The 18,255-nt window shown below is 53.0% G+C and overlaps 2 protein-coding genes across 3 annotated transcripts in view; one reads left to right on the top strand and one right to left on the bottom strand.

Annotated features, from left to right (window-relative positions):
• Window positions 1-4,406, bottom strand: part of Nudt13 (nudix hydrolase 13) — a 32,500-nt gene extending 28,094 nt beyond the window's left edge. Inside the window, exon 1 of one of the 2 annotated variants that reach the window (XM_040735953.1) lies at window positions 4,216-4,406. In XM_040735953.1, the coding sequence (XP_040591887.1) occupies window positions 4,216-4,223 (8 nt within the window). In that variant the 5' untranslated portion in view covers window positions 4,224-4,406. Of the gene's footprint in view, window positions 1-559; window positions 1,288-4,215 lie in introns of those variants that run through there. The other variant, XM_040735952.1, reaches the window with a different exon arrangement.
• Window positions 4,407-9,940: 5,534 nt separating this feature from the next.
• On the top strand, window positions 9,941-17,031 carry Kcnk16 (potassium two pore domain channel subfamily K member 16). The gene is made up of 5 exons (XM_005083568.2): window positions 9,941-10,213; window positions 13,527-13,641; window positions 14,595-14,761; window positions 15,446-15,611; window positions 15,847-17,031. Exons 1-5 carry the CDS (start codon window positions 10,001-10,003, stop codon window positions 16,062-16,064), a joined length of 879 nt encoding a protein of 292 aa, XP_005083625.1. The 5' UTR covers window positions 9,941-10,000; the 3' UTR covers window positions 16,065-17,031.
• Window positions 17,032-18,255: the final 1,224 nt, after the last annotated feature.

Raw genomic sequence — 18,255 nt, 5'->3', positions numbered from 1 at the left:
GTCATCCATGGCACCAGACCTGTCCTTCCTCTGCCAAGCACGGGGTTTTACATCTGAGGAAATGAGGTTGACTCCTTTCTGGAGGTCCCTCCTGTAGTCTTCTCTTAATGTTCAAATTTGGAAGAGTTTCCATCCAGAAAAGTCCCTTGGAGCAATCCCATACCCACAATTCCCTTCTTCTAAGAGATGCCAGGAAAAGGCCTGCCAGGGGCTTTTGTCCCTCCCAACAAACCTCCAATTCCCATTTGGGTTCTGGATCGCTTCCTGAGGTCAGAAAGAGTGCTCAGGGGATTCGGAGGGACAAGGCCTCAGTCCCAGGGCTATGTCTGTCATTTGTGGCCTTGAGCAGGTGCTCATGAGTGTCTCAGTGTCTGCCACGGGCAGCCTCCACCCTCACTTGGCCAGTGAACCTCTTCAGAGATAAAATCCCTCAGAGTCTTTCCTAATGTACCAGGCACCAGAATTGGCAGCAGGGAAGGGGACCTTCCTTGGTGATAAGACCTGGCCCCATCCTAGTGACATGTCTGTGACTATACCCTCGATTTCAGGGATACATCACCATGCCAGCCCCAGCGCTACTCCAGATCCGTCACTAAGCCGGGACTCAGACATGGTGCCTGGAGAGCTGTGTGGTGGTCCATTGACGTGTGGCTGTCCGGTGGCTTGTTCCGGTGAGGAGCCGCGCCCTATGGTGTGTTCTCAGCTCTGCTGTGTGCCGTCCCTTCTCAAGCTCCTGGGCTCTGAGGTTGGAGCTGGCTCAGGCTCCCAGCCATCTTTCAACAGCCGCACCAACCAATCCCAGCCCAGGCCGCTCGTTAGAGGAAACATCAGTGTGGTCCCGGGGCTGACCACACTGGTCCTTAGGCGGGACTCATGAAACCGGGATTCAGCTCTCACTGAATTGCTGGGCGGCTCCCCAGAGATTTCAATGCCATGTCCTGGAGCGTGTCCCGGGGTGTCTAAAAGGCTTCAGAGCTGAGCACATAACCTTTTTAGCTAGGACATGCCTTGACTCCCTTCCTGCCCTAGAGCTGGGTTAGGACAGGGTGGAATATATATATGAAAAAGCCAGTGAGATGACTCCGCCTTAAAGGCTGCTTGCTGCGGAGGCTCACGACCAAATTCCGTCTTCAGTGTCTGCATTCGAAAAGGAGAAAACCAGCGCGCATAGGTTGCCTTCTGACCGCTCCACACACAATGTGAAGGCGCGCACATGCCATAAACAAATTAATTAACCACTTACTTAATCGATGGATTAAAAATACGCTAAAAAAATAAGAACAATTCCTGCTGAATCCCACAATGGGGTCTCACACAGTGCTAGCCCCTCAGAGCTGCAGGTACAAGCCATGCTGTTTTACGCTCTTACTCCCCACGGTCAGGAGGCTGTGGTGATCGCCCGTTCTGGCTCAGTAATATCACACACACAGAGCTCACCATCCTCGCTCACGGCCATGCCCCACAGTCCACTTCTGGCTGACTGCAGATAACTCTTTGCTGTGTCCTCACCGACCTCACCCCTCAGTATTCCTGTGCACTGAAATTTTGTTTTGTTTTTTGAGACAGGGCGTCTCTGTGTAGCCCTGGCTGTCCTGGAACTCACTCTATAGACCAGGCTGGCCTTGAACTCACAGAGATTCACCTGCCTTTGCCTCTAGAGCGCTGGGATTAGTGAAACACTTTAAAACACCGTGTACATCATTCCATCCAAAAGATGTCAGAAATTCCCTCTTGTACCTATCATATTAGCCAGACTTTACCCAGATGAAGTATATATCACCCATGCACGCTCTTTTTTAAAGATTTTATTATTTATTTATTTGATGTCTATGAGTACTCTATCTGCATGTATGCCTGCATGCCAGAAGAGAGAGGCACCCCATTATAGATGGTTGTGAGCCACCTCGTGATTGCTGGGAATTGAACTCAGGGCCTCTGGAAGAGCAGTGGGTGCTCTTAACTGCTAACCCATTTCTCCATCCCTCAGGGCTCACACTTTTGTATGTCATGGATGTAAGGAGGAAGGGATGAATGCTTTGAACAGATGCTCCGACACTCCAACTAAGCCCTGTGGAGCAGGGGCAGGGAGTGTCTGAGTCCAAATGTGGAGATAAAGGGGCTCTCTGGAAACTAACCTGGATGGTGACCCTGGTCTAGTCCCAGATAGAGTTCAGCTCTGCCACTCCCTCCATAAGAAGAGTAGGGTGGGAGGGCTTTCTGGGATCTGCAAAAGAGGATTCCTGGAGGCCAAAGAGATGACACAGCAAGTAAAGGTGTTTGCTGCCAACCCCGATGGCCTGAGTTTGATCTACAGGACCCACCTAGAAGAAAGAAGGCTGACTCCTGCAAGTAGCCCTCTGATCTCCACCGCTGAGTGTGGCTTGCATACCCCTCACATACACTCCATGTGCCGTCCTCACTGTAACAACGTAGTTCTTCAATGTATTGAAAGATACTTCAGACCTGTTGTATCTGCTGCTTGTAGCCATGAGCCACGGTAGGAGCTAATTTACTCTCCTTTACGGCTGAAACTAGACAACATATACAAAGCAACAGCTTTTAGACCGGAGATAACAAGGAGTGCAGGGCATTGATCTCCAGGAGAAAGGGGGGGCTATGTCCATCAGAAGGATATAAAACTACCGAAGCAGCCTCAAGGAAGGACACGAGTGACGGCGTGCGAAGACGAGGACTTCCTTTGACCAACATATCTGCATTGCAGTAGAGGCAGAGACTCCCTTCTCAGTTCCTTACCTAGGAACTGGTTCACTCACCTGGTCATTCTTTTAATGAAGACAGGACTAGCCACCAGGACCAAGGTGGGCGACAAAGTCAGAGCAAGCACAGGACCTTGCATTGTAATGAGGGTGATAACGTTAAACAAACATGCAGGAGAATCTGATGGGAAGAGGCAGGGTAGGTTAGGACGGGCTGAGCTTGCTGGGTAAGAATGGGAGTGCAGCAGAGGAAGGCACAGCACAGGACAGGTTAGTCGTCCCCTGGTGTGGGCAGCCATGGGCCACGGAGTGTGTACACAAGGGATTTGGGGGGATTCAGGCCAAATGGGAACGCAAAGGGATAGTGCTCTGTGACACATGTCTAGGGGCTGTCAGGGTATTAATGCATGGAGTGTAGAGAAGGGTTGACCATGAGTGTTATCAGTTGACCTTGTATGTGTAAAATGTGTGAGAGTAGGGTTTCCTTGAATACAGTTCTAGCTGTGCGGATAGTAGCTTTTGCCCATGGCCCTGGATAAATCACAAAAGACACAGAAGGAGATGCCAAGACGCACTAGGAAGGACCCTTGGATTTTTTTTTTTAAGGCTTCCACGGCTCAACACCAGCCAGCAGGCTAAGCAGCTTTAGACAAAGAGCGGACAGCAGGCTGCCTTGGTTCTCTCTTGCTCCACTTCCTCATTCCTCGTCTCAAGAAGGCAGCCCTTCCCCAGGCTAGCCCCATTGCTTCTCTGGCCCTGGGTCATGTCATAATTTCTCTAAAACATCTTATGTGCTAGCCTTTTTCACCATTGCCTTTAGAGTACAGAAAATATATCTGCCCTCAGCTGTGTTCCATGGACTTGGAGGCACTTTGCTAGAAAGCTGTTAAGTGTCCCTCTGGTGTGAGGATCAGACATTACCAACAGCAAAATCTATAGGAACCATGGCTGGCCCAGGAGAGACTCCATGTGGACCTCAGTTCTGTTCTGCTTCTTCAATGGAGTGTTTCAAAACACATGTGTGGGGTCAACCAGATGTCCTAAAGGGACGAAGCCTATCTTCCAGTGAGCTGATTAGAAAATGAATAAATCTGTAAGAACTTCTTCTCTTCCATTACTCTTACTGTACACAAGTGGGTCACTAACCTCACCCGAGTTTCTGTTTTGGGCACTGCATTTTCTTTTTCAGCAGTCTCCAAAGTGTTTTCAACATAAGAAAGCAGAAGTGAAGGGGGCAAGGGCAGAATGAGGGCAAGAATGGGCAATGGGGGGACATGACCACAGTGTATCATATGTATGTATGGAGACTCACAACAAAACTCACTGGTTTGTGAGATGCATACTAATATCTACTGTATTAGCTGCCTGACGTCAATATGACAAAATACCTGCTAAAGCATCTTAAGAAAGAAAGAATTTGGGCTGGGGAGATGGCTCGGTTGTTAAAGGCTAGGCTCACAACAACAACAAAGACGAGGAAAGAGGAATTCTGACTTACGTTTTCATGAGACACAGTCCGGTGCGGTAGGGAAACGGGAACCTGAGGCAGCTGGTCACACATCTGTAATCAGGCAGCTGGGATGGATGAATGCTGCCACTCAGCTCACTTTAACCCTTCACTGACTCCGGAGCTCCACCCATGGGAGCAAGCTGGCAAGCAGCGCTCCTCTGGTCTCTGCTTCTGTTTCTGCCTCCAGACTCCCGCCCTGGCTTCTCTTCATGATGTAAACGGAAATAAACCTTTTCTCTTTCTAAGCCGTTTCTTTTTTTGTTGTGGCGTTATCCCAGCAACAGGAAACAAGTTAGAACAGTTGGCATCTTCGGTGCAGTCTCCATGGGGAGGCAGAGGGGTAGTGGGCAAGCACCCAGTTTCTTTCTGCTCCGTGAACACTCTCAAGTGTACTGTAGCGTCTCCCAGGTGTCCCAGTGGGGTCAAGCTCCGGTGCCTACAGCAGTATTCTACCTGCAACTCATCCTTGCCTCCCTCTGACTCCTCTGCTGCAGCTTCTGGGGTCACTTGCCAGATGAACAACCTCATGCCATTCTAGACCTGGTCTTTGAAAGCCCAGTGTTGGCCAGGACATCAGAATTGTGGATGTGGGGGTGTTCAAATGAACCTTGGGCTGTGGAAAGTGATGAGAGTCTTCTCAATTCTATCTCTCAACCATGCTTCAAGTTGAGGCTCGGATTCTGTATTTAAAAACAAACAATCACAACAAAACAATCCCCCCTCCAAAACCTACCATGTTCCTTCCAGAAATAACTGCTAAGACTGAGCAAGATTAAAGGACTGACTGCTCTGGCAGGGACCTGGGTTCAATTCCCAGCATCCACATGATGGTTATCTTATTTAGGGCTACTATTGCTGTGATAAAACACCATGTGCAAAAGGAACTCGAGGAGGAATGTAGTAAAATATTGTTTATGATCTAATAAAGCCACTGGGGATCAAAATGCAAAGCCAGACACAGCCATAGAGCCAGACAGTGTTGATACACACCTTTAATCCCAGGACTCAGGAGACAGGCAGATGGACCTCTGTGAGTTCAAGGCCACCCAGGGCTACACAAGAGTGAATCAGTCTAAAAGAGACACAGAGCTCACGCCTTTAATCCCAGCACTAGGGAGATATAAAAGGAAGAAGCGAAGGTCTCATGTAAGATTTGGTTTCCAGACAGGGAGAGCCTCTAAAGATTGTGGAGACAGGGTCACCCATTTCTGTCTGAGGTAGGGGTGAGAGCTAGTGGCTGGCTGCTTTGCTTTTCTGATCTTCATTGACTTTGTTAGATCATAAACAATGAAAGGGTTTATTTGGCTTACATTTCCATTTCACTGTTCATCACTGAAGGAAGTCAGGACAGGAACTCAAGCAGGGCAGGAACCTGGAGACAGGAGCTGATGTAGAGGTCATGGAGGAGGGCTGCTTACTGGCTTGCTCCACATGTATTGCTCATTCTGCTCACTTGTAGATGCCAGCCTAGGGATGACACCAGTCACAATGCCCCGGGCCCTCCTCCACCAACCGCTGATGAAGAAAACGCCCTATATGCTTTCCTCGAGCCCCATCTTATGAAGGTGTCTTCTTAACTGATGTCCGGTCTTCTCTCAGATGACTTTAGCTTATGTTAACTTGACAAGAAATTTCAACACAAGGGCTCACAACCACCTGTAACTCAGTCTAGGGGATACACACACACACACACACACACACACACACACACACACACACGGTATACACACATTCATGCAAGCAAATCATGTATGCACATGAAATAATACAATAAATAAATCTTTAAAAATTCAACACTAGGCACGCCTGCTTACTTAGTTGAAGAGTCCCCTCAAATCCTCCCACATCCTCACTTGTGGTCACAGCAAGCTGAGCCTCCTCTGAAATCAACTTCTCAGTTAGATAAAGACCCACGGAGACCTGCATTATCTGCCCCACACAGAATGTTCTCTTACAGCAAGGGGACTTCCGGGAGCCCCCAACACCCTTGCCTACAAGTTTCAGCCACTGGTTCTGTTAGCTGAGCCACTAAGGTAGCCCCTTCTCTCTCCTGCCCTTTCTCATACAGGACGCCAAGCTGGGGCGTGTGGGCCTCATCCTCCCCCCTTGGCTTCTGTTTGGAAAGCTCTCTTTCACCCCTCTGCAGCCATGTCGGTTGAGTGAATCCATAAGCAAATACCTATGTTGATGATCGGGTGGGTGGCCTTTCCCTTATCTCAGGGCTCATCCAGATGGAAGGAAAGCCGAAGCCCATCTACTCTGTTTACTCTGGATTCTCTGACCATTGTACATGGGATTGATCTGAGTTTTTTTCCCCCTCTAATCTCTCTATTAGTTCAGCTTCAGAAAATCTCTTATCACCTCCAGATGTTAGACCACGCTCTGCCATCCAGGCTGCCTGGCCATTTTATGTTTGTCATTAATTGATTTTGCCCTCCCCACTTGGGAAGCACAAATTGTCTCTGCCCGTTAGCAGTAATAATTCCCTGAAAGGGGCTATAAATCATGCCTTGTGTCTAGTCCTCGCTCACAGTGGGGCACTGTCTACATAGGGAGATACTTGGGCTAGGACGTGGGGAGGATCTGATAGCCCAGAAATCAAAGGCTGGCAGACCCCAACACACAGAGGACACTCACTGTGGGTTGTAGAAGAAGGGAGGGAGGGAAGAAAGGATGGAGGGAAGAAGGGATGGAGGGAGGGTTCTGTGGCTTTCCCTGGGAAGATGAGAAAAAGTGTCTGCTCACTCCAGACAGCCTCCAAAGCCACAGAGAAACCCTGTCTCGAAAAACCAAAATAAATAAATAAATAAATAAATAAATAAATAAATAAATAAATAAAGACACTGTCTCAAAACAATGAGCTTTCAGAAGTTCCCCAACCACGTGACTGTGGGTTGTTTTTTTGGGGGGGGGGTTCGAGACAGGTTTCTCTGTATTGTTTTGGAGGCTGTCCTGGAACTCGCTCTGTAGACCAGGCTGACTTCAAACTCAGAGATCCGCCTGCCTCTGCCTCCCGAGTGCTAGGATTAAAGGCGTGCACCATCACCACTGCCGAGCCAGTGACTGTGTTCTTGAGAGAGATCCCATCCTGGAAGCATCAGAAACAGAACCAGCAGGAGGTTTCAGAAAAGATGACTCCCCAGCTCTCCTCACATTCCCTCCAAAACAGACCACACCTGTTCTTGCTCTTAATACCAAGCAGCCATGCCCCTGCCTCACCTCACGCCTGTAATGTTGTGCTGTGTTCTATACTGGGCCTTGTAGCAGAGGAGAAACCCTATGTTACTCTTTCTCTCATAAACTTGAAAATCATAAAAATGCTCTCCCTTGTTTTGGTTTTCTGTAGGCCCCTGTCTTAGTTACTTTTCTAGTTTTGTTAAGAGACACCGTGACCAAAGAAACGTATAGAAGAAAGATTGCTGGGGCCTGGCTTACAGTTTCAGGGGGTGAGTCTATTTCTACATGGCCAGGAACACTGCAGCCGGCAGGCAGACATGGTGTGACACTTGTAGCAGTAGCTGAGACCCTACATCTTGATCCACAAGCATGAGGCAGAGGGAACACTAACTAGGCCTGACATGGGATGGTGACACACTGCCTCCAACAAGGCCATACCTCCCGATCCTTCCAAAACAGTTCAAGCAACTAGGGACTGAGCATTTACATCTATGAGCCTCTGGGGGCGTTTTTATTCAGATTACTACATTCTACCACCAGCATGTGCATTCTTTCATCGTCCCTCGGCACAGAAGTAGGGGGGTTGTTTGTCTTGACAGGCTAGCCACAGCATCTTAACACCACAGCTTCTTCTAGTTGATGGCCACACCTGTGAGGCTCACGTCCCTTTTGACGGGGGCAGCTCAGTTCTAGAATCCTGTCTGCTTAATGACTTGACCCTAATATGTCCCATCTGGTACTGGACAGCTGTGACATGACCACCATGTAAATGCTCTCATGGACACCCTGCCTTTTCACATGAGATCAGAGCCAGGAAACACCAAGAGAAAAAGGCAGAGAAGAGGACCTAGACCTCACCTCTGTCACGTTTCTTTTACATGAAATTTCCAGAATAGGGAAGTCTATTAGAGGCAGAAGACAGGTTCCCACAGGCTGGCGAGCAGACTTGGGTGAAGTGAGGAGCAATGGCCAACATAGGAGGAGGTCCTTCTTTGATAGTGGTGTGGCCTTATGGCCCTGTGGATACAGAACAAACCATAGTGGTGTGGCCTTATGACCCTGTGGATACAGAACAAACCATAGTGGTGTGGCCTTATGGCCCTGTGGATACAGAACAAACCATAGTGATGTGGCCTTATGACCCTGTGGATACAGAACAAACCATGTCAAACCATGTGCGACAGTCAGTGTTGACTCTCAACTTGACAGGATCTAAAATCAGCTAGGAGACAACCCTGTATGTGTGTGTGTGTGTGTGTGTGTGTGTGTGTGAGAGAGAGAGAGAGAGAGAGAGAGAGAGAGAGAGAGAGAGAGAGCGCTCTGTAAGAGAGTTTCTAGACTAAATTTATTGAGGTGGGAAGATCCTTGCTAAATGTAAGCAGGATGACCAATGACTGGACTCCCAGATTGAGTGAAAATGGAGAAGGCAGCCGCGTGTTGGTGGCGCATGCCTTTAACCCCAGGACTCAGGAGGCAGAAGCAGGCGGATCTGTGTGTGTTTGAGGCCAGCCTGGTCTATACGGAGAGTTCTAGGACAGCTGAGGCTACACAGGGCTTTTTGAACCCCTGTCTTGAAAACAATAACAACTGACGGCCAGTGCTCACCTCACTTTGCCTCCTGACTGCGGATGCAATGTGGATGCAATTCACGACTGCCCCAGGCTCCCACAGCCATGCCTTTCCTTGTGGAGATGAGCTAACCCTACACTATGAACCACAGTAAACCCTTCCTTCCTGAAGTTGCTTTTGTCGGGTGTTTTCAAGGACACCGTGGGAGTGGCCACTTTCAATGTATGTCAGGAGCTATGCCAATAAAGCTGTCACGTCCATGAAGACCAACCAAGGCACCACGGGCCCACCAGTGCCGCAAGGACCCGCTGACAGCACTGTGGGGGTGACGGCTCACGTCTGGCTTCTCCACGCTTGCGTCTCCCGAACTCAGCATCCTCCAGATAACTTGCTCAAGGGTCTCAAGCAAGACAGACCATTGGCAGAAGTGGTACCCGGTGGTTCCCAGGGCCTCCCGTGCATCAGTGGAACTGATTGATAATGCTGCTAAGCAAGGCTGTCATCTGCCTGTTTACCCTGCTCTGATCTGTTTCACTCCGGCTGATTCATCATCAGGTCTTCCCCACAGGCAGAACAGTCCTCCCTATTCCATTCGGTGAGCAAGGCCAACCCACACCCCTGTGAGCCTTCCCTCCCTGCTCCCCGTATTGTGCTGGGAGCCTTCCCAAGTGAGGAGTCCGAAGTTGTCAAGAGCCCTTTTAGACCCAGCTCAGTGAGTTCCCTTCAGATCGCCTGGCGGACTCAGCCTCGCTTGGAAGCAGAGGATGAGACCAGATGTGCCCAGGAGGAGCCTGCAGGTGTTCCTGAGGGGCCCATGCGTTTGCTACCTTGCTGCTGTGCATGGAAAAACAAGGCTGGGTGGGGGATGGCGGCCTGTTTGCACACCGCGCTGTTCAAACAGACTCCCCTGCCGCAGACACCTGTGAGGTGGAGGACAGGGAAGGCAGGAGCAGGGGTGCTCACCTCCTGTCGCCACCGCCGCTCCCCACAGCCACCCTGACAGCTGCTGCAGAGTCCTAGCCGCACCATGCCCCGTGCTGGCCTCTGTAGCTGCTGGGGTGGCCAGGTATTGCCCCTGCTTCTGGCCTACATCTGCTACCTGCTGCTTGGGGCCACCATCTTCCAGCTGCTGGAGAAGCAGGCAGAGGCTCAATCCAGAGACCAGTTCCAGCTGGAAAAGCTGCGCTTCTTAGAGAACTACACCTGCCTGGACCAGCAGGCCCTGGAGCAGTTTGTGCAGGTGAGGGAGCGGGGAAGGATGGGCCAGGAAGAGTGGGGAGGTGGACGGAGGGGCCGGGGAGAGCCACCACCCAGAGGTTGGTTTCCTGTTCAGAAGCAGAGGAAACTGGAGCCTGGAGAGTCTAGTACAGCCCCTGACCCGCAGGTCTGCTATGTGACCTATGCTACTTAACTTAAATGTCTAATCGGTAAGGTGAGAAGAAAGAGCATATCTGGGGTTGGGGAGGGGACTCAGTCAGTTAAATGTCTGAGAAATCCGAGGGCCTCAGCTCGATGCCCAGACCCCGTGCCGCAAAGCCCGGTGTGGGCAGGTAAGACGGCACTTGGCATGGAGCCTGATGACCTGAGTTCAAGTCCTGGAGCCCACGTGGTGTACGGAGAGAACCAGCTCCTGGAAAGCTGTCCCCTAATCAGCTCCTGGAAAGCTGTCCCCTAATTTTGACACCCTTACAGTGACACACGCATGTCCACACGTGTACACACACGTGTACTAATTAAAATTAATTTTAGATAAAAAATCAAAGGTCAGGCAGGGTGATTTGTAATCCCAGGACTGGAGAGGCCCAGATAGGCAGACTCCTAGACTCTCTGACCAGCCAGCCTTGGCAAATGGGCAGGCCCCAGGCCAGTGAGAGAAAGCCTGTCTCAAAAAAAAAATGTGGAAAGCTGGAGATAGCTTAGTATGAAAGAAAACTTCCTTTACAAGCGTAGGGACCTGAACTCGAACCCTTAGCACCCATGTATGACTCTGGGTATGGCTGTAAGTACCTGTGACCCAGCTTGGATGGCTGGGTTGGGGAGACAGGTGGATCCTGGGAGTTCACTAGCCAGGCCAGGCCAGCCTAACCAGGTCGAGCCTCTAGTTCAGCGAGAGCCTCTGTCTCAAGGCAAAACCAAGTAAGGCTGATGGCTCTGAGGAGTGACACCTGAGGTTGACCTCTGGCCACAGGCACAACTATTTGCACATACACAAACATATATGCATGCACACATACATACACACAGAACATGCATGTCTGTGGTCTAAACATTTGACAGAGGATTAAAGGCCCCCTCTGAGTGTCTCTTGCCTAATGAACATGATCTGTCAGTTATCAACTCTCTAGAAATTTCCTCGCCCACACTCCCCCACTTCTCAGGACTGCGGCTCCATCTGCTGGCTCCCAGCTTATGTCCCTGGGTGGAGATGCAGACGAAAGTGGGGACCAGCTGGGCTGATGGGCAGGGAATTCTGCCAGGATACGGACGGCACCCTGGCTGCTCTCACGCCCTGTCTGGGCCCCTCCTGCCAGAAACAAAGAAAAACTAGGTGTTTGGGCCAAGACCAACCCACTGAAAAGATGGGCAGAACAAGCGCCAATCGCGGCAAACCAAGGGCGGTGGGCACGATGATCCCGTGTGCTGGGGTGGGGACCAGGGCTCTGTCCGTAGGGATACGGCACCTGGGGCTGAGCACCTGCAGGTGTCTCCAGTTTGCAGGCGGGAGCCAAACTCAGAGAGAGGCAGAGTGTGGACCGAGGATGCAGAGCTCACAGCCTCGCTTCCTGCTGTGGAGATCCTTACCCTTCCCTCGGCAAACTAGTCCACGTGCTGAGGACAGGGTCCTGCTGAAAGTGGGGGTTCTTAGCGCGGGACCTCCCGCCCCCCAGCAGCAGCGCCTGAGGGCCCGTTAGGAAAGCAAGCGTCAGCTCCCACCCAGCCTGCTGACTCACCTGGGACGGAGAGCCGCTGGCCTACAGGATGATATGTGAGCAGGGGGTACTGTCCCTGCTGTTCCAGGGTATACTCCACTTACAGTTACTCAGGATGGTACTACTTTCCAACATCCCAGAAGTAAGCCAGAAGCACCTAAACCTCTCCCCCGCCTCCCCGAGCTGGAAGTGGAACCAGGAATGAGAACTTGGCAGACAGGTTGCAAGACCTGAACCAGCTCTATAGTCACAGGGCAAGGATTTACTAGATTCGACTGCATCCCAAGGGGGCTTAGCCGAGGGTCTCCCTGGGAAAGATGGGACAGACACACCCCTGGAAGTCCCCAGTCTCAGGACAGACTCTTACCTTCCAGGGCGAGCGGAGCTTGGAGGTAAGATTTGGGGGAACCCAGTCCCCAAGGGACCCCACACTGAGTCAGAAACAGAGCTGAGTATTCAAATGTGGCTCCACGCGGAAGCAAACTTGTCTGTCCATCAGCCCTTTCTCCTTCACCACTGGGTTCTGAGTCCACTCATCCACCCTCGGAGGGGTCGGAGCCCCTCCCCCACAGATGGAGGGCTCAGAGGTGCAGTGGGTGTCCCCATAAGTGAAAGTCTCCAGGGAGGGGGCATGCTCTGGAACGCCAGGCTCAGGACTCTGGGTGTGTGGGAAAGAGATTAGTTCTGGCCACACGGGTCTAGGCCTCCGGCCCGTCTATGAAGAATCAGGTTCCCACAGGAAAGGGAGGCAGGAGCAATGGTTCCCAATGGTTCCCCTGCCTTTGGGGCACGACCAGATATCAAAGCTGAGCTGCCACCATCCTGTGACAAGTTCCCAGTTAAAGAGGAGAGGGCTAGAGTTTGGGGAGACCGAACCTGCCCATTCCCCCATAAGGGGTTGAGGGTGAAGGCTTAAGCCTATTAAGGTTCCTGTTCTAGAAACATAAAACATAGACACATACAGCACACATACACACACATACCCAGCGCTGCACAGAACATAGACACACACATACACACACACACACACACACACACACACACAGAGCACTGCACATTCGGTCTACACACCACATGTACACAATACCATTGTATACCCACTTACAGACAGATGGACGGACGGACAGACACACACACACACACAAACACACACACACACCCTTTTGTGGGCCTCTCTGATGGAATTTCTCGTGCGGGTACAGGCTGTACTCACTAGGGGGCACCAGAGAACAAGGTTACCAGCTTCCTCTGGATGCCCAGGAAAGCTCTTGCTCTCACCACCTGCCGCGTGGGAGGGCAGCCCCAGACCCCATTTTGGCAGCAGACCCTTCCAGAAACATTCTCACAAAACCTTCTCACCTTCTCTCTCCCCCTCTGTGTGTGTGTGCGCGTGTGTGTGCCCTCCCGTGCGCGCGTGTGTAAGGGTAATACTTTCAAGCTATCAGCAAATCCATGCCACCTCCTCAGGCCCTCCGCTAGCTCATTAGAGCACACACCCCAGTCCGCCTCTAACCAGTGTCTTAGCCACTCCGCCGTCATTTTCTGTGGAACAGGAGCAAGGCTATCTGAGAGACACGAAAGCTTGGTGACAGCTTGCACTCACTAACCCAGCCACTTTCACAGGTCGTCCTGGAAGCCCGGGTGAAAGGCGTGAACCCCAGAGGCAACTCCACCAACCCCAGCAACTGGGACTTTGGGAGCAGTTTCTTCTATGCAGGCACAGTGGTCACCACCATAGGTAAAGGGAAAGGAGAGAGGGGTCCCCTGAGCCCTGCTCAGCTCGGGAGCCCTTCAAGAGCCATCACTGGGACAGGGATGTGGCCTCTCCCGGAGGGGCATGTAAGGCCCAGACGGGGAAGAGGGTAGGTGAGACTCGAGGGCAGACAAGCTGGCTGTGGCTGAAGGCTCTGGGCTAAGCAGAGCCCATCCTCAGCACGGCAACGTAAAAGGCGGGAACGAGGGCCTGACTTCTAGAGACTTCAGTCCTGCCCAGCAGATGCTGGTCCTGGTGTGTCAACCCTGTGCACCAAGCTCACACCTGGGGTGAGAGTCCGCTCAGGGAGAGATGGAGGGACTCCAGATGGAGGCATTTGTGCACAGGGCTGTTCCTCAAGGCCCAGTGTCCCGAGGAGATGGTTACCACAGAAAGAGCACCCTACTCCCCCCTTATGAGCCCCGAGGCCCCTCTCACATGGGCCTCCCTTCCAGTCAGTTAAGCCCAAGTCCATTTCCACTCATCTTCCTTGTCAACCCAGGCGGATGACAGAGCCGGGGCCAGGGTGTAGACCTGGATTTGTCCCAGCCTTCAGAGTTTTTCTTCCATCAAAGAGGGAATAAATTGCTATGATTACATAAGGCAACACATAATTAGATGAAAATGACAGGAAACATCTCAGAGAGGCAGAGGGTGGCAGTCAGGAGGGCTTCGTGGAGGCAGAATCGTGGGAGATGAGCCTTCTATAAGTAGAGATTGTTCTAGCAGAGAATAGGGTGAGTGTCCATGGGGACAGGGAGCCTCTCCTTCCCCAGAGATGATGGAGACAAGCCTCTGCTTACCAGGGGGAGGGGACAGGGATCATTCCCCAGGGATGATGGAGACAAGCCTCTGCTTGCCTGGGGGGGCACAGATGCAGATGGGGTGTGGTTCTGGGCTCCCTCTTCCCTTGATCTGCACACTCCCTTGCCCTGTAGGCTACGGAAACCTGGCGCCCAGCACGGAGGCAGGTCAGGTCTTCTGTGTCTTCTATGCCCTGATGGGCATCCCACTCAACGTGGTCTTCCTCAACCACCTGGGCACAGGCCTGCGTGCCCACCTGACCACACTGGACAGGTGGGAGGGTCATCCCCGGCATTCCCAGGTAAGGTAGAGTCCTCCCTCCCCTGCGGGCCCTCTGGGATGGATAGCTGAAAACTGGGAGATGGGCTGGGTATACAGACATCTGAGTCAGTTTGCAAAGCTGCAGGGCTGGGAAGAGAGAGAACTGGAAAAGGGATGCAGACTGGGCAGGGCGTGGCCTCAAAGGGCTCTGCAGTTACATGTGGCTATGGAGTCTGCCTGCGAAGGGTTGAGGGCCAGGCCTGGGTACGACTTCCCTGCGAGGATGGTGCCCTGTGCCAGGCAGCTCTGGGCGGCATCCTTCTTTGGTGGAGAATCTGAACATCACGGGCACCCAACATTCTTACGCGTGGTCCAAAGCAGTCCCCAGCATGCCCCATAGAGCTTACTGCCACAGAGGGACTTGGGACAGTTCGGTGGGTGACAGTCGTCTTATCCCAGGTCTGAGCGCCCCAGGGAGTCTGCTCAGGTGTGATTCTCAAGTTCAAAAGGAGTCTTTGGCTCCTTCCTTGACCCGCTAACACATTCCCCTGCCCAGGAAAGCTTGGCACATACATGTCACATGCCCATGGGCACAGCCCCACCCAAAAGTCTGCAGCCGGGGAGAGAGTGGGAGGCTTAGCTACTGCCCTGCCCACACCCAGACCTCCCCCATGTACTTTCAGAACCTTCCAAGTGGTCTCAAGTGTCGTCTCTCCCCTCCCAGCTCCTGCAGGTCCTGGGCCTGGCTCTGTTCCTGACCTTGGGGACCCTGGTCATTCTCATCTTCCCGCCCATGCTCTTCAGCCACGTGGAGGGCTGGAGCTTCCGTGAGGGCTTCTATTTTGCCTTCATCACCCTCAGCACCATTGGCTTCGGAGACTATGTTGTCGGTGAGGATGGGATGGTCAGGGTGCCTTGGTGGGTGCTGGGGAGCAGGGAGGTACCTGCTGGTCACTTCTGGGGTCACTGTGGACTCTCGGTGACATCCTCAGAAGGCTCTAGTGTGATACCTATCACTACTTCCTCCATCGTTAGTCCCTCATATGAGGGCCAGGGAGACAGCATTCCCACGGACGCTGGGGGTGACAGTGCCCTCAGACACGAGCCACCACCCTTCCCTGGCAGGCACAGACCCCAGCAAGCATTACATCGCGGTGTACCGGAGCCTGGCAGCTATATGGATCCTGCTGGGGCTGGCGTGGCTGGCGGTGGTCCTCAGCCTGGGATCCCTGCTTCTGCACAGGTGCTCCCGGCTCTGGCTACTCATCCGAGGCCTGGACCTCAAGGACGGAACAGACTCTGACTCTGACCCTAGACCACAGAAAATCCCCATCTCTGCATGAGACCCAAGGGTCCTGCCCTCCCCAACCCATGACATTCCCTGCCCTTCCTCTTGTATCTCAAACCACACACAGCCCAGATGAGGTGGTCAGCAGCTGTTCAGAGAGAGAGAGAGAGCCTACAAAGTAACGGATGAGACAGAAATCAAGGCCTGTATGGATGGAGATGTGCAGGCTGGCCTCGGGGCTCCTCCCCTGTCTCCCCAAGAGGACCCAGAAAAATCAAACCCAATATGGACCACAGTGGCCAAATCACTTATGCCGCCTTGACGTACTGGGAGGAAGCAAAGGTGGACTTGATTCCTGCATTATTTGCTACATACATCCTAGGCTCTCAGAAAGCTCCTACTGTGTCCCAGGCACCGTGCCTTGCTCTGGGCTATGGCAGTGATGGTTTCTACCTTTACCTTCACCTGTCTTCAGTCTTGAAGGAGCCCCGGCATCTGCAGCCTTGAGGGGGGCAAACCCGGGGAGAAAGAAAGTTCAGGGCAGTGGCAGGAGAGGGCAGCGGGCACACACACCCGGGAGCGCTTACTGCAGGAAGCTGCCTGCCCTCGGGAGTCTCACAGCTGAGGGACAGGAAGGCTGCCAGTTAGAGTCCTCCAGCTCCCCTTGCCCACACGTGGAGAGAGTTCCTGAAGCAACGCTTGGGGCCTCTTTCCTAAGTCCCACTGCTTTCCTGAAGTGACTTCCCCTGACCCTGAGACCTCATCCCCGGCCCCCAGAAGCTGGAGCAGCTCCCAGGAGCCTTATAGGATATGAGCTCCCCGGTGGCACGGGCTCCCAAGGGAACACTTTATCCAAGCCTGGTCCTTCTGCCGGATTGTGACGCTGTGGGCCAGAAGGGAGGGGGAGGTTTGACCCAGTCTGCCCCAGTGCCCGCTCTCAGGGTTAGGAATTAAAGTTTTCTTGGCTTCCTCCCTCTCCCTGGTGGCAAGAGGCTTCGGAAGATCTGTGTCCTCTTTACAGAGTTAGGGGTGGGGTGGGTGGGACTGTGAGCCCAGGAGGTTGAGGGGAGTCCCAGGGAAGGACCCACGTTGGCAGGGGCTTCCCAGCACCCAAGTCCTACTCCCGCCCAGGAAAGGATTGAAATCTGCAGTCCTCCAATACCTACCTCTGCCTGCACATGCTGGCCCCTGCTTCTGTTCTGAGGACGTGGAGACACAGGGACCTTCCTCCAAAGCCGCAAGCACACTCTGTCTCCATCTCTTGCCTGCCACCCCGCCCCTCCCCCCCCCCCCTGGGGTCCCTTTCCCTTCTCTTAGTGCGCTGGTTGTAGACCCAGGGTGATGAAGTCCCTGGCCTCTCAACATGGGCAGGAGTCCTGTGATAATAAACTTGACTGCTGTTTTACCTCTGCACAGTGGGTTGCAGGAGTCTCTCCGACTACAGGGACCTGCTGGGGTGGGGAGTTCTGGGCCCTTCCGTCCCCTGCCTGGGGCTATCCCGACCCCCTCCATCCCTCTGACGTGGAGGTGGGCACTCCACACTCTTCTGGGAGCGGTCCCTTTGGTCCCAGGGATTGGATCCTTGAGGGTGGGCGGGGCCATCCGCCAGCACTCTTGTACAGGGAAACAGGAAGGCGTTTTCTTAGAGAACCGGGCTCCTGCTGCTCTCGTATCTGGCTTACCTGGTGTGGACACTGGCGTGTTCTAGGTGCTGGAGGGTCGCGCGGCTTGGGACCACAGCCGCAGCTTCCAGAGCCACAAGTGGGAGCTGCTGCAGAACACACATGTGTGGACCGCCGGGCACTAGGCTGGGCACTGCTGGTCTGGGTTAGGGGCCAGCCTGGAAAAGAAGAGATGGGGCAGGGGGCGCGCGGGATGCAGGACAGGGATGAAGGATGCTCTGGCCCGGGACAGTGAAGTGCAGGGTGCTCTTACTTCATGGAGAGGTAGAGGGCTAGGCCTGGGGACAGCAGGGCTGTGCGCTTGGGGGTGGGCGACCACAAGCTTGACCTGAACAGCAACGGAAAAGGCCTCCATCCTTAAGGAAGTAAGAGGGCATGGCTAGTCTTGGGGAACACGGCCCTTTTAAATTTGGAAATAAGGAACACAGAAGGCGTGTGTCCCTGGGTCACAAGATGCAGGGCTGTCGGGATAGGGTCAGGTAGCTTCTGATCTTGTGGCAGCCCTGGGCGAGACTTACTGGGACAGAGGGCAAAGAATGAAAGACGACACCTACCCTCTTCCAA

This window comes from Mesocricetus auratus, unplaced genomic scaffold (assembly GCF_017639785.1).
Source record: "Mesocricetus auratus isolate SY011 unplaced genomic scaffold, BCM_Maur_2.0 Super-Scaffold_100053, whole genome shotgun sequence".
Taxonomy (NCBI): domain Eukaryota; kingdom Metazoa; phylum Chordata; class Mammalia; order Rodentia; family Cricetidae; genus Mesocricetus; species Mesocricetus auratus.
The sequence above is the reverse complement of the archived record's forward strand: the minus strand, read 5'-3'. Positions and strand labels throughout refer to the sequence as shown.